The sequence below is a fragment of the Lemur catta genome, chromosome 18, assembly GCF_020740605.2.
Source record: "Lemur catta isolate mLemCat1 chromosome 18, mLemCat1.pri, whole genome shotgun sequence".
NCBI lineage: Eukaryota > Metazoa > Chordata > Mammalia > Primates > Lemuridae > Lemur > Lemur catta.
The window spans coordinates 38,144,262-38,158,147 of record NC_059145.1 but is presented as its reverse complement, the minus strand read 5'-3'; the positions used below and the strand labels follow the sequence as shown (position 1 = coordinate 38,158,147).

General features: G+C 54.4%; 1 protein-coding gene across 5 annotated transcripts in view; it reads left to right on the top strand.

The window, feature by feature from the left end:
* MAPKAPK3 (MAPK activated protein kinase 3) overlaps window positions 1–11,094 on the top strand; it is a 29,225-nt gene extending 18,131 nt beyond the window's left edge. For 3 of the 5 annotated variants that reach the window (XM_045530115.1, XM_045530113.1, XM_045530114.1), the window contains exons 3-11: window positions 2,034–2,173; window positions 3,724–3,788; window positions 4,255–4,334; window positions 6,112–6,235; window positions 7,424–7,499; window positions 7,840–7,964; window positions 8,454–8,539; window positions 8,843–8,923; window positions 9,655–11,094. In XM_045530115.1, coding sequence (XP_045386071.1) covers window positions 2,034–2,173; window positions 3,724–3,788; window positions 4,255–4,334; window positions 6,112–6,235; window positions 7,424–7,499; window positions 7,840–7,964; window positions 8,454–8,539; window positions 8,843–8,923; window positions 9,655–9,807 — 930 coding nt within the window. In that variant the 3' untranslated portion in view covers window positions 9,808–11,094. Of the gene's footprint in view, window positions 1–2,033; window positions 2,174–3,723; window positions 3,789–4,254; window positions 4,335–6,111; window positions 6,236–6,563; window positions 7,513–7,839; window positions 7,965–8,453; window positions 8,540–8,842; window positions 8,924–9,654 lie in introns of those variants that run through there. The other 2 variants (XM_045530117.1, XM_045530116.1) reach the window with 2 other exon arrangements.
* The last annotated feature ends 2,792 nt before the right edge of the window (window positions 11,095–13,886 follow it).

Below are 13,886 nucleotides of genomic sequence, written 5' to 3'. Positions count from 1 at the left end.
AGGGGGGCAGAGTGAGGAAGAGGTCCAGGAGCCAGCCTGGGAGGCCTGCAGGGGGAGGCTAGGAGGCAAAGGCTAGGAGGAAAGGGCACAGGGAGGCAGGAGGACTGGGACACCCCAGCTGGAACTGCCTCAGGACATGGTGGAGGTGAGCTGGTGTAGTGAGTGGGGATGACCGAGCCCTCTGTGCCCAGTGCTGTGAGCAGGAAGCAGGTGCTCAGGGGCTTTGTGTGTTCCGCGAGGCAAGGACAGCATGAGCAGGGGATCCGTGGTGTCCAGGCGCAACATCTGCCCACAGCAGCCTCCACACGCACCCCCAGCCTGGTCTGGGTCATGAAGCAGGGACCCCAGAGCTGGTAAAGGGGCTTGTTCGGCCCCTGGCTCTCTGAACGCCTTGCACTGCCTGTATTCCAGGCTAGGGTTGAGGGGAACAGCCCCAGAGGGGGAGGACCAGCCAAGGAACAGCAGATTCAAGAAACCACTGCCTTCCTTTCCCCTCCCTGGGACACTGCCCCGGCCCAATTTGCCTTTACCTAGAAAACTTGGTCCCAGAGCCTGCCCCCACAGTGTCCTGTGTAAAGTGGCCTGGCCCGCCCCATCCTGCAGACGGCAGCCCAGGGTCCTGAGGGTACTGAACAGGGCAGGGGTGATCTGAGCCCTGGCCTTGGGCATCAGCCTTGGTCTCAGCTCTTGTCAGGAAACACTGGCTGGGCCTTAGCTGAGCAACCCTTTCGGCAGATGGCTTGTCCCTGCTATCCCTATTCTGGGCCATCTCATTTCTGGTGATGGTTGGCAGCTATAACCCAGAGCTGAGTTAACCTGAGCAAGGATCCTGCCACCTGCCACCTAATGCTGCCTTGCTATGATGCACCCTGTGGGGATGACCCTATTATTACTTCATTTTACAGAGTTGTGGGCTGCGGCTTGGAGCTGTGAATATTTGCCTGAGGTCACACCAAGTCATTGGAGTTCAATCCCAAATCCACATCTCACTCCATCCAGCTGTCATTTCCCTCAACTAGGGTCCTCCCTGCCCCTAGTCTGGGATCCTCACCTGTGGTCTCTAAGCATGGGATGCGGGTGGAGGCTGGGCAGCCAGGTCACTTTGAGATGGTCCCATCTCTCTAGCAGTGGAATGGCATTGTCGCCTTGGCCCTGCACAGCAGCTCCAGGGGAGGCTACAAAGTTACCGTGGAATCTGGGGCCTGACTGGGCGGTCATGACAAAGCAACTCATTTTGGAAGCACTTTTGCTGGTAGGGCTTTATTCCCACGCCCACTCCTGTAGAATTTGAAGTCTTAATTACCTTTACTCCTGTAGGAGTGTGGCCTTGCCTCCCTCCACTCTGGGCTGGGTTTCCAGGTGATGGATGGACTGATGGACACAGGCCTCAACCCCTCCTGCAGGAAGCCTTCCCTCACGCTCCGGCACTCTCCTGGTCACACTGAGGCCTGTAGGGCAGATGTGCATTTAGTGTATCCTCTCCCCTCCCCAGCCTTTCCCCAGCACCCTCCACTTGTTTCACAGAGAGGTGCTAGATGAGGATCACAAGGGCCTACTGTGTGCCACGTGCCACTCTGTACGATTTACATGTACAATTCCCAAACCTTGCCTGGGAAATGGAGCAACCATGTCATCCTCACTGCAAAAATGAGGTTCAAGGGATGTGTGACCCCTGGCTTGGGGTCCCACGTCTGATGTGTGATTTGACTATAAAGCCCACTCAGTTCCCACTTTATTTGCTGCCCATGAGAAGGAAGGCAGGGGCTTCTCTGGCCTCTGAGACCTTCCAGGCTGTCAGCTGCCTCCCAGGGACTCCCTGAGCTACCAGCCAAGCTGCTTGAGCCCAGGACTGACCCTAAAGTCCAGAGGCTCATTGGACCACAAGTCAAGGAAACCTGGATTCAAATTCTCATTCTGGCCCTTATAAGCTGTGTGACCTTGGGCAAGTCACAGGCCTCTCTGAGCTTATATGCCCTGCAAAGTGAGGGCAGTGGGCTGTGAGCCTGACACTCTCTGTGCCCACCCACCCGCAGCTCCTATATGACAGCCCCAAGGCCCGGCAGGAGGTGGACCACCACTGGCAGGCCTCTGGCGGCCCCCACATTGTACGCATCCTGGACGTGTATGAGAACATGCATCATGGCAGGCGCTGTCTCCTCATCGTCATGGAATGGTATGCTGGCCCCATTGGCATCCCTGTGGCCTCCAGGCTCCCAGCCATTCTTCTAGGGACTTTCTCTGTTTTTCAGGTGGCAGCTCTGGGTGCCACCACAGCCCCTGAGGGGCAGCTGCAGGCCCTGCCCATAGAGCTGTGGAGCTGGCCATGAGGGCATTCCCTCAAGGGTGGGGAAGAAACTACAGGGGCTCTGATATGGCCTCATGGGGTATGATTTCCACTCTGTGAGGAGGGGCTGGAAGAGCTGTCAGAGAAGGCTTCCAAGCCCTGAATGTGGATGAGTGGGAGGATTTGGGGAAGAGCAGGACACACACAGTCCCCTCAGCTTTCTTCTTTGTACCCAGGTTTGTGCTCCCATGGTCCCACTGGGTGCTGGGTGATTAGCGCCTAGAACTCAGAGCCAGTGGCCTTCTCTATGCTAGGCTTCTCCCACTAGCACTATGTCTCTGCCCCAGCCTTCTGTGGACCTTGGGCCTGCCGTCTAGGCCCCCAGCTCCTCCCTGTCTGCCTTTCAAGTCCCTCCTACCTCCACAGGTTAGCCAGCTCTTCAGATTTGGGATTCACATCCTGGCTGTGCCGCCCACTAGTTGTGTGACCAGGGGCGGCAGCTGCTAATCTCTCTGAATTTCTGTAACTCACATGTAAAATTGGAGGAAGATCTTTTTTTTTTTTTAAGACAGAGTCTCGCTCCGTTGCCTGGGCTAGAGTGCCGTGGCGTCAGCCTAGCTCACAGCAACCTCAAACTCCTGGGCTCAAGTGATTCTCCTGCCTCATCTTCCCAAGTAGCTGGGACTACAGGCATGCACTACCACGCCTGGCTAATTTTTTCTATTTTTAGCTGCCTGGCTAATTTTTTCTATTTTTAGTAGAGACGGGGGTCTCATTCTTGCTCAGGACTCCTGATCTCAAGTGATCCTCCCGCCTTGACCTCCCAGAGTGCTAGGATTACAGGTGTGAGCCACCATGCCCAGCCTGGAGGAAGATCTTAGTGTAGCATTTATGCTGTGCTCGACACCATCCTAAGTGTCCCATGTGTATCACATAGTCAATCTTCATGACTGTGAGGTTGGTGCTAATAATATTATTCCCATTTTGCAAAAGAGACAGCTGAGGCACAGAGAGGTGGAGGAACCAGCCCAGGACCACACAGCAGTGCTCATACAGGGTGGAGCCCAGGACATAGCACACAGTACGTGCCCAGAGAACAGTGGTCATAGGATGTTGATTGACATCTCATTCCACATTTGGCAGGACTGAGACTTGGATGTGGTTGGGGCTACCCAAGGCATTACAGCTGGTAGGGCCAGTGCTGCTGGGAACACAGGGGCTTCCTGGCAGGGATCAAAGCCCACCAACCTCCTCTAATTCTAAGAGTTCAGTTCAACCCATCCAAGCTACAACCCACCATGCACCAAGTTCTACAAAGCATGGGGAGGCTGATAGTGGCTATTCACCAGGGCCTGAAGCTTGGGCCTAAGATTTGGGGCAAGTGCAGGATGATGCTCGATTTCCCGTCCCCCTCTGCTTACAGTCACCTTCTCTCATAGCATGGAAGGTGGTGAATTGTTCAGCAGGATTCAGGAGCGTGGCGACCAGGCTTTCACCGAGAGAGGTACATGCATGCAGCTGACCAGCGGTGGGGTTCAGGGTGAGAGGGATGGACGAGAGTTGCTGTGTGATGCTGGGCAAGGCCCTGTTCTTCTCTGTGCCTCAGTCTTCCTATCTGAACAAGAGAGGGTGGGACCCAGTGTCCATCCCCTCAAGGGGTTCTGTGAATCTGTGATACCTTGCTAGAGATGGACTCTCCATGGCCTTGGGATGGAGGCCTCAAAGCCTCTTGGTGTTGACCAGCAGTTGAGGTGGGGAGAGGTAGCCCAGGACTGAGGAAAGAAGTTTAGGTGGGCTGGGGGCATCCTCAGAGGAGACTGGGGTGTCTGGGATGGGAGTCCAGGTCAGAGGTCCTAGGTAGTAGGAAGGCTGGCCCACTAGACTGTGCCAAGGAGGGATGATAGGGTGGATGCCCCCAGGTTGATTGACCTTTGACTGGCATCACTGACCCCTCTCCTCTGTGTGTGCAGAGGCTGCAGAGATCATGCGGGATATTGGCACTGCCATCCAGTTCCTGCATAGCCAGAATATCGCCCACCGAGATGTCAAGGTGAGGCTCCAGGACCCAGGTTGGGGGACCAGGGGAGAGAGTGCTGTCCCACTCCACAAGCCCTGATGGCTCCCAGCACCCACGGGATGGAGGCCAAGTTCCTTGGTCAGGATTCAAAGCCTCTGCTCCCTGGCCCAGATTGTTCTCAGCCTCTTCTCCCCTGGTTTCAGCATACTTACTCTGTTCTTGCCAGATGGGTCTCCTGTTTCCTTCAAACACTGTGTAATCCTAATAGTAATAAGCTGACTGCTTACCTCCAGTCACATCTAGCTTAATCCTCAGCCAGCCCTGTGAGATAGGTGCCATTTCCCATTTTACAGATGAGGAAAATGAGGCTCAGAGAGAGATTAAATGGCTTTCACAAGGCTGTGTAGTTGCTGCACTGGGATTCATTTGTTCACTTGTTCAGCAAGAAATTTTGTGTACACACAATGTGTCAGGCCTCAGGCAGGGGCCACCTGATACTGTTGGGGCTTCTGTGAAGTCATAGCCATAGTTCTGACAGATTAGTCCCTCTAATGCCAGCATTTTAAGGGAAAGAAGCCAGTTGCTGGGCACTAGAGGAAGGAATAGAGATAGTTCCAGTTGCTGGGGCTGCTTGCCCTTCCAGTGGATGGTCTTGAGGCTGGACACTCAGCTCTCCAAATTTGCTGTCCTGGGAGGACTGGGTCTTAGAGATGATCGGGATCAGATGAAATGCAAACTGAGGCAACTTTGCATACACAGGCATATGTAGTTGAACACATAAGCACACATATGTGAGCCACCATCAGAGCAGAATCTGCTCTTCCTGGAGCCCTGCCCCAGGCCCAGAGCATTACCCTCCTTGCCTTATTTCCTCCTAAGACTGGACAGAGGGAGCTGAGGGGCCAGCTACTGCGTCAGGTCCATCTGGCTGAATATTCCCAAAGTGTACCCTTTGATTCTGGATATATGTGGAGCCACAACAAACATACCTTCTGAATCCTTGCTTTACTTTGGCTCTGGCTTCTTTTTTCCCCAAGGGGAGAAAAGCTTTCTGCAGAGTGGGCTCCCTTGTGTAGACTAAACCTACCCCTCAGTTTTTATCCCAATACAAGGTCAGATCATCTCAAACAGAACCTGAGAAATAGCTTCCACTGGCTCCAAACTGGAGTTCCATCCAACACCCTGTCCTACCCCAGCTCTGCTTGAGGGTCGCTCCTGCTTCTGTCTGTGGGCCTAGATCGTACCTATTCATTAAAAGCCAGTTCCTGGGCTGCTTCCTCTATGTACACTTCCCCACTGCCCTCGTCTGCCAGGCCTTCCTGTGCTTTACAGCCAGCAAGAATTGCTTCTGTGCAGCCCTTGGGGTCTGAGCAGTCAGGGCCTTATCCCCTGAGCAACCTCAGGCTGGGCTGTCCTGCAGGCTTCGTTTTGGGCTGGGCGTGGGACTTGTGCTTGGCAGCACTGGCTTGTGAGCAGTCTGCCTTCCCCAGCACCCTCATTCTGGCATTTCATGGCAGTGTCACCAACACAGAATCAGAAGTTCCCGTCCCTAGGCTCTTGATGGCACTTGGTCATTCACAACCTTGGCTGAAGACCTGCCTCACTTTCTCCTCTGTGAATAAAAGTATCACCTTGGTCTTCTCTATATTTGGCACATATTATTGATGGCCCAGGCCCAGGTCTTTTTATAAGATGGACCTGGCTCCTCCTGCATTAGAATGGAGTGGGAGAGTCTGGCTGAAGATCACTGTGGGACTCTTCCCCCACCTGGTCCCTGACTGTAAACCAATGCATTCTCTTCCTGGTCCAGCCTGAAAACCTGCTCTACACGTCCAAGGAGAAAGATGCGGTACTTAAGCTCACTGACTTTGGCTTTGCCAAGGAGACCACCCAAAATGCCCTGCAGACACCCTGCTATACTCCCTATTATGTGGGTGAGTCCTTGGGACATGGTTTGTACCTCCTTAACCCAACTGTACACTGCTGTGGTGTGAGACAGCCAGTGGGTTGCAGAAACCAAAGGGTTAAAGCCCAGCGAGGAGGGAGGGGGAGAATTCTGTCTGCATGGAGGCGGGTGACGTGGGGGGCCGGAGGCTGCAAAAATATTCTCCCAAACTTCAGCTTCTGCTTTTGAAAATAGATCCAGGAAAATTCTGGCTGTGGCCTGTGAGCTGAATGACATCACAGCAGCTCTAAATATATATGTGATAAAAGGCTGCCATCAGCTCGGGACGGAGCCCAACTGCGGTTGTTTTTCTCCAGTTTTTCTCTTCCTGGGATTCATATTCAGAAAGTGGGCAGGCCTTTCCTCCTACATTAGAGGGACACAGGATACCAACCACCTGCCTTATGGGAGACGGTTGCTTAGGCCAGGCCGTGGATGGGGCCTAGAAGTGTGCACATACTCATGCTTCCTGGAAAAGCTCCCCACTCCTCTGCAAGTGGAGCCCCGAGATCTGGAAAGGCCCCTTGCCAAAAGTGCCCTGAACCTGAGACTGGGGCAATGGCAGAGGTCACGTCTCCCTCATGGGAAGTCTTCTGGAGCTACTGAAGGGGTAGGGAGCCCTTTGAGACAGCTGAAATGGTACCCTGTTTACCAGGACATATTTTGCAGTATTTTAACTTTAAAATCTCTGGCCTACCCATCTCATTGCACAGATGGGAAGACCAAGGCCCGATGGCTTGGTAGCCAAGCTGACAGTGGAATGCAGAGCCCTTCCCCTGGCTCCTCCTTGCCTGTGACGTAGGCCGTGCATTCAGGGAGGCAAGGGACACAGGACACCTGGTAGGCTGAGGCCCTCTCGCCTATGGCAGGACCCCATCAAGCTCTGGACTGGCCTTCTTCCCTTCTCTTCCCTCGTCAGGGTTGAGACTGGCAGAGGGGCTCGGGGCCCAAAGGAGCTAGGGGGCTGTCTGAAAGTGGTTTATTTTTTTCTGGGAGCTGTTTCTCCTCCCCCACCTTCACACACATGCTGCCTTCCCAGAAGGTGCTAGACACCAATCTGCTCTGCCCCACCTCCCAGCCTGGGCACCTGCTTCCCACCTAGCCCAGGCTTCAGGCTCCTGGCTGGGCTCCAAGACCTTTGGGGCTGAGAGCCCTCCTGTGCCCTCTACCCTGGCAGCCCCTGAGGTCCTGGGTCCAGAGAAGTATGACAAGTCATGCGACATGTGGTCCCTGGGTGTCATCATGTACATCCTGTGAGTACCATCCCCACTCTTCCTCCACCTCCTCTCCCCACCTCCATTATGCACCCTCAGTGCCACTTCCGCCTACATCTGGGTAAGAGGCTTGTGTGTATCACTCCTCATGCAGGCTGCCCTTCCCTTCCGGTCTTGGGATACTACTTCAGGCTGTCTGAGGGTCTCCCCATGCCAAGGGCTGATGGCATTCCTGGGATGTGTCCAGGAATCTGGAGGGCTGGTACTATTGTCATGGTGTCTGGCTGCCTGTCTTCCCAGTCAGGGCCTTGGCATAGAGAATGGGTCTGCCCTGGCACTGCCCTTCACCCCATGCTGAATGACCTCCTCCCTCCCCCAGCCTGTGTGGCTTCCCACCCTTCTACTCCAACACGGGCCAGGCCATCTCCCCAGGGATGAAGAGGAGGATACGCCTGGGCCAGTATGGCTTCCCCAATCCTGAGTGGTCAGAGGTCTCTGAAGATGGTGAGTGAACTTCTCTGCCCCAGCCTGCCCTACCTCGCCCCTGCAGCCTTCATGCTGGGAGATATCGCTTTGGTGTCAAACTGACCTGAGTTCAAATCTTGGCTGCCTCACTTCCCAGCTGTGTGACTCCAGACAAGTCACCTAACCTTTCTGAGCCTCTGTTTCTACATCTGCCAAATGGGCTCAAAACTTGCCTCCTTGAAACTCCCTCTAATTCCTTTCTCATTCATATTATCCCCTCTGGTGACCACAAACTAATCTGTCCTATATTATTAAATAGTTATCTAGTGTTGCTTAACGAATTATTCTGAACACTTAGTGCCTTAAAACAAGAAAGTTATTACCTTACTGTTTCTGTGGGTTAGGAATTTGGAAGCACATGCAACCCTTTGCCCTGACAGAGCTTGTGGTCTGTGGGGAAAGGTTGGGGGACTGGCTCTGAGAAACCCTGCAACCTTACCTTTCCCCTCTCTTCCCTGGCCTCCCTAGCCAAGCAGCTGATCCGCCTCCTGCTGAAGACAGACCCCACGGAGAGACTGACTATCACACAGTTCATGAACCACCCCTGGATCAACGTGAGCACCTCCTCATCCTGCAGCAGGCAGGGTGTTGAGCTAGAGCAGGGTCACCAGGCAGGAGGGTGGTGGCTCTGGAGGCCCCAGTGTGGGGCTGGGATGGACCTGTGTGCACAGATGGGTAGTAAGGCTCTACCTACAACCTGGCTTTGCCATTGTTCCAGTCAGACTCCTTCACCGCTCAGTCTCACTTTCCCCATCTAAGACTGGGAGAAGGGCATGGAATTATGTGTGTGTGTGGGGGGAGCCAGCGCTGTTCAGGTGCCTCCAGGTTCTAATCCATGGGCCTGGGGCTCTTTTCAGCAATCGATGGTGGTGCCACAGACCCCGCTCCACACAGCCCGAGTGCTGCAGGAGGACAAAGACCACTGGGATGAAGTCAAGGTGGGTAGGCTCTGCCTTAGTCTCCCTGTAGGTTCCAGGGTTTTAGAAAAATGGACTACCAGAGTCTGGATCTTTGGCCCCTCCCCCATGCCTGGAACACAGGGTGTCTGTGACTGCCCCAGTGGTCTAACCATGGCACTCCAAGTATTGGTCCACACAACCCATTCAGGGTGACCCTCCTGGCTCATTTCCTCAATGAAGGGGGCCTTTGGGCCAGAGGTTCAGTGAAAGGGCTATGGCCCAAGCTTTGGTCATAACCTTCCTTATAACCAGCAACATTTGGGAGGGTGGTCAGCCTGGTTTTAGACTCAGCAGAGGCCAGGTTTGAGCATATGAGGTAGTGGCTCAGAACTCTGGGGCACCTAGGGCACAATTTCCAGGCCCCAGTGTCCTGGATATCCAGCGAGATGGCATTCTCTGGAGGCCTTGTGGTTCTGAGCAGGTGGAGTTGGTTCAGTTCCCTGTTCCACTTACCCTTGGTGTGGTCCCAGAGAGTCACTATTCTTTTGTGTCTTAGTGGATAAACTCAGTGTCTACCACAAAGGGCTATAGTAAGGGTTATGTGACACAAAGGGCTTGGCCCAGTGTTGGGCACACAGTAGGCACTGGGGCAGCACAGGATGTCATTGCCATCACTGACTTTATTAAGGGGCTTCCAAGGCAAGAGGGTGATGGCTCTTAAGGTCAGTACATCCTCACCTCTTAGTGCCCCCCATCCTGTCTGTCCCCAGGAGGAGATGACCAGTGCCTTGGCTACCATGCGGGTGGACTACGACCAGGTGAAGATCAAGGACCTGAAGACCTCTAACAACCGGCTCCTCAATAAGCGGAGAAAAAAGCAGGCAGGCAGCTCCTCGGCCTCACAGGGCTGCAACAACCAGTAGCTCATGGGGCCTTGGATGAACCAGGCCTCTCAGCCTGGGTGACAGACTGGAGTGTGCTGAGGCCCTGGCCAGGAGGGCCCAGGGTCATTCTTGTAACAAAAGGATTATTTTGTTGTGTTTTAATTTGTCACTTGAAACTTCAGGATGGAGGACCCTGACCCAAAACCTCCTTCAGAGCTCTGGCCCAGGCTCAGGCTGAGAGGGTCAGAGCCTAGAGGCTAAGGAGCTGCCTGCTGCAACTGCAGCACCTTTTGTCAGGGTGGCCTGAGTGATGCCTCAGCTCTGTCCTCCCTGGGGCATGGCCTTAGCCTTCTAGGCCACTGGGAGTTGTGGCTAGGCTTCCCTTCTTCTACGGAGACACCCCACTGTGGGGTGGGCAGATGGGCCGGCCTTGAGAAAGGCATTGGGCCATCGGTTGCCATGGTGACCAGGGATAGTGCTGCTGTCTGTGACTGCAGAGCAAGTGAGCAAGGGAGGGAGGAGGGGCAGTCGAGAGTCCACCTCTGCCTTCTTAGAGAGCGTGGTTTCTCACACTGGCTGCCCCTCTCACGTTCACCCCTCTTTGGTCTCCCTGACCCTGCAGGGTCCAGTCTGCCTGCCTCCCTAGGTGGTCCAGCCCTGCGTTGCTGCAGCCCCAGCCCAGAGGGCACTCAGAGCTGTCCCCAGAGGGAGTCCCTGGGCCCAGCCATTTTGTCACTACCCCATACCCAAAGGGTGGTTTTGTTTTTTGTTGTTGTTTTTTTTTTTTAATCTCAACTGAGGGTGAGGGGTATTCTTAACCCTTTTCCACTTTGGAAAATTTCACTGTGACAAAATCCAGTACACTTCCCTTGCCCCTACCTGCTCACCAGATCTCAGGCAGGAAACCCCCTGTCTGTTCCTGGCAGGGGCTACCTTTTGGTGCGCTTTTGTGAAAGTGGATGGTTGGAGGTGGGGCCAAGAGGCTTCCCATTAACCAGGCATCTCTTTCTATCCTCTGGGTCAGACCTGAGGGGCTAGGAGGCTACTGAGCAGTGCCCCCTAGAAGTCTGGTCTCACTTGGCTCGGGCTTGCATCCAAGCAGAGAGGACGACCCCTTTCTGGCTGATCCAGGCTTACCCCTCCCCATGCTGCCCCAGGTAGCCTCAGGGTGCTGAGTGCCTGGTATGGGCTGACAAGTGCCTGACACCCAGCCTAGTTCCTGGTTCCTGGCCCCTCTCTCACTGGCTGGGAAACCCTAGGCCAGCAGATAGGGCAACACTGCTGGGTTTTACATCTAGATATTAATAAACACCATTTTGGCATTTACCCCTGGTTTCTGGGTTTCTCTTTGTCTACATGGGTAGACAAAAGTGGCCCAAGGGCAGCTACTCACGCCCACTAGTGAATTCACCCTGACTGGAGAGGGTGCCCCAGGCCTGGTAAACATGCCAGGCTGTTTCCCAGGCCACTGTGTCCTCACTAGGCATGGAAAGGTCAGAGATGTTGAGGGATGGCAGCTGCCGCGTGCCCCCAGCTCTGTGCCGCCCCTGTGCACTATGTGTGTGACACCCACCCCCAGCCCCATGTGTGCCAGTGTCTGCCCACAGCGGCCACCCCCAGCTGCGTGCCAGCCTGCTGAAGGGCGGGCAGAGTGCCTGCTGCAGCGCTGAGCTATTTTCAGAAGCTGCCAGATTTCATTTGGCAGTGAGAATATCGGGGAGGGGAGGGGCGGGGGTGGGTTGCTGGAAGACTGTCTTTTGACTACTCTAGTAACAGAGCACCTTCACCCCTCTGGAGCCTTGCAGGCAGCCTCAAGGGGGCTCTAACTGTGGCATTTCTCCCCCAGCTCCTGTCTTGAAACCTCCCAGTTTTCCAAGAGCTTATCTGGTGTTTCCTCCTCCTCCCGCCTTCCCTCGGGGGAATGGGGGAGGGTGTGGAGGTGTTAGAAGGCAGGGGACAGGCAAGCACTCCTGAGATGTTCTGCTGCTCCTCAGCCTGGTGACCTTGGACAAGTCCCTCGGCTTCCTTGTCCTGTGTCCCCAACCATGTACTGGAGATGATAGAGCTGACCTCGTAGAGTTACCTGGGGATTTGGGTAGATGATATATGTGAAACACTTAGTGGGGTGCCAGGTGCACAGCTCATGCCCAGCACCCATTAGCCACCCCAGCATCCTTAGCCATCAGAAAAGAGAAATACCTAGAGTTGTGAGCAAAGAGCAGTCCAGCCCCAAATCTACCTCAGACTTTCCACTCAGAAGATCAGGCCTTCTCCACCCCTGGGGTTCCACTACTAAAGTCCTGCTCTCCAGAGCAGCCTCATGTGGACCTCCTGGGCTTCAGTTCCAGTCTTGGCTTCAAAGTGGGTGGCTGGATAAATTCTAGGGACCCCATGGAGCCTGTGGTTCAGGCCATCTCCCCGAGTATACTCTCTAAGTCCGGTGAAATGCTGGCGGGACGCAAAGGTATGTGTGGTACCTATCTAGTCACAAAGCTGCAGAGGTACAGATGGATGCCCTCACCTGGCCACTGAGCACCTGCTGTGCCTGAGACCCTGTGCTGGGTGCAAGGAAGGCAGCAGTGAAAGCTTAAGACAGAGTCTCACCTCAGAGTGTTCATGTCTATGAGGGAGAGGACAAAACACACAAACATGCACTGAATCACGGTCTTGATGCAGTCTATGAAGGAAGGATGTGACCCCAGGAGAAGGGGGTGTCATGGGGCAGTTTAAGGCAAAGAGAGAACTTGTGTACTCCAGTGGCTGGGAAGGGCGCCTGATAGGTTATGGGGTTGAAGGCAGAACTGCAGTGGCTGAGGCCTTGGGGGCAAAGGGACTCTGTGCTCTAGGGCTCTGTTTGTCCCCCACCTCTGCCAGTCTATGCTTCTCCCTGGGGCTGGTCTTGATCCCCCACCTGCACCAGCCTTCTGCACAGGCAAGACCAGAGTCGCTGAAGTCCTAGTCCGGAAGGTCATCTGCTCAGGTGTCTGTGTGCCAGTCTCAGGGAAGGATTCTTATTGGTCACACTTGGCCCTTTGCTGTTATGGGGTAGAGGATATGGTCCCTACTGTTATAAGGTGATGAAGGGGGTGCAGCAGAGGCAGTTGACAGAGGACAGGATGGAAGGATTGTCCCCTTATCTCCCGCAGCTGTTTGGCCACTTCCAAGAGTTTATGAGGAGCCTGGCCCAAAGAAAAGCCCAGCCCAGGCCCTGGCTCCCTAATCTTAGGCATCAGGTGTAACTCGCACAAGCCAGGGCTGGGAGACCAGATGCCTGGCCAAGTCACACTGCGCTTGGGGCCTCAGTGTAGTTGTCTGTGAAATGGGAGCAAATCTCTGATAATCAGCTAGTATCAGGTGAGCTGAGAAGCCAAGTGGCAACATGTTCACAACTAATCTATATACAGACATTTGCATGGGCTTCATGGTAGCTTCCCTGGGAGCTTTTAGTAAAGAATTCCATAAGAGGTATGTTCACACATATGCATGTGTGAGTATGTGTGTACACGAGAGAGAGAAAGAGAGAGAGAGAGAGAGAGAGAGAGAGAGAGAGAGAGAGAGAGAGAGACATCTCTTCCCAATGATGCACCCCCTGACTTAACCACAGCTCCTGACTCTGTCCTCCAAACCTGATGCTGGCTGGCTCCCAGCAGCCTGCCTCATTGCTATTCTACACCAGCCCCTCTCTGCCCTCGATTCAGCCCCTCCACTGCAGCGTCAGAATTGAGCCTCAAAATGCAGCCTGCTGTGGCCTCTGCGGGGGTCTCAATGCTTCCAGGCCTGCTTGAAACTCTCCTGGCAGGCATGGAGTGGGGGCAGGGCAGGCCTTGTGTGGCTGTCTCCAGACCTGGCTTCCCTGGGCCAAGCCTGTGGGTCCTCACAAGCCCAGCAGGGTAAAATTCTTCCTTTTGTTCTGCTGGGCAGCCAGCACACTTACCTTTCGGAATCAAGACCAGCAGGCAGGGAAGGGTCTAGGAAGCCCACCTCCCACACTGTGAGTAGAATAGGGTGGGGTTGTCAAGAACCAGGAGACCTGAGCTTTGATTATCATGAGGCCTTGGGCAAGGCCATTCTTATTTTTGAGGTTCCCCATTAGTAAAATGAGATGTTGATTAAACACA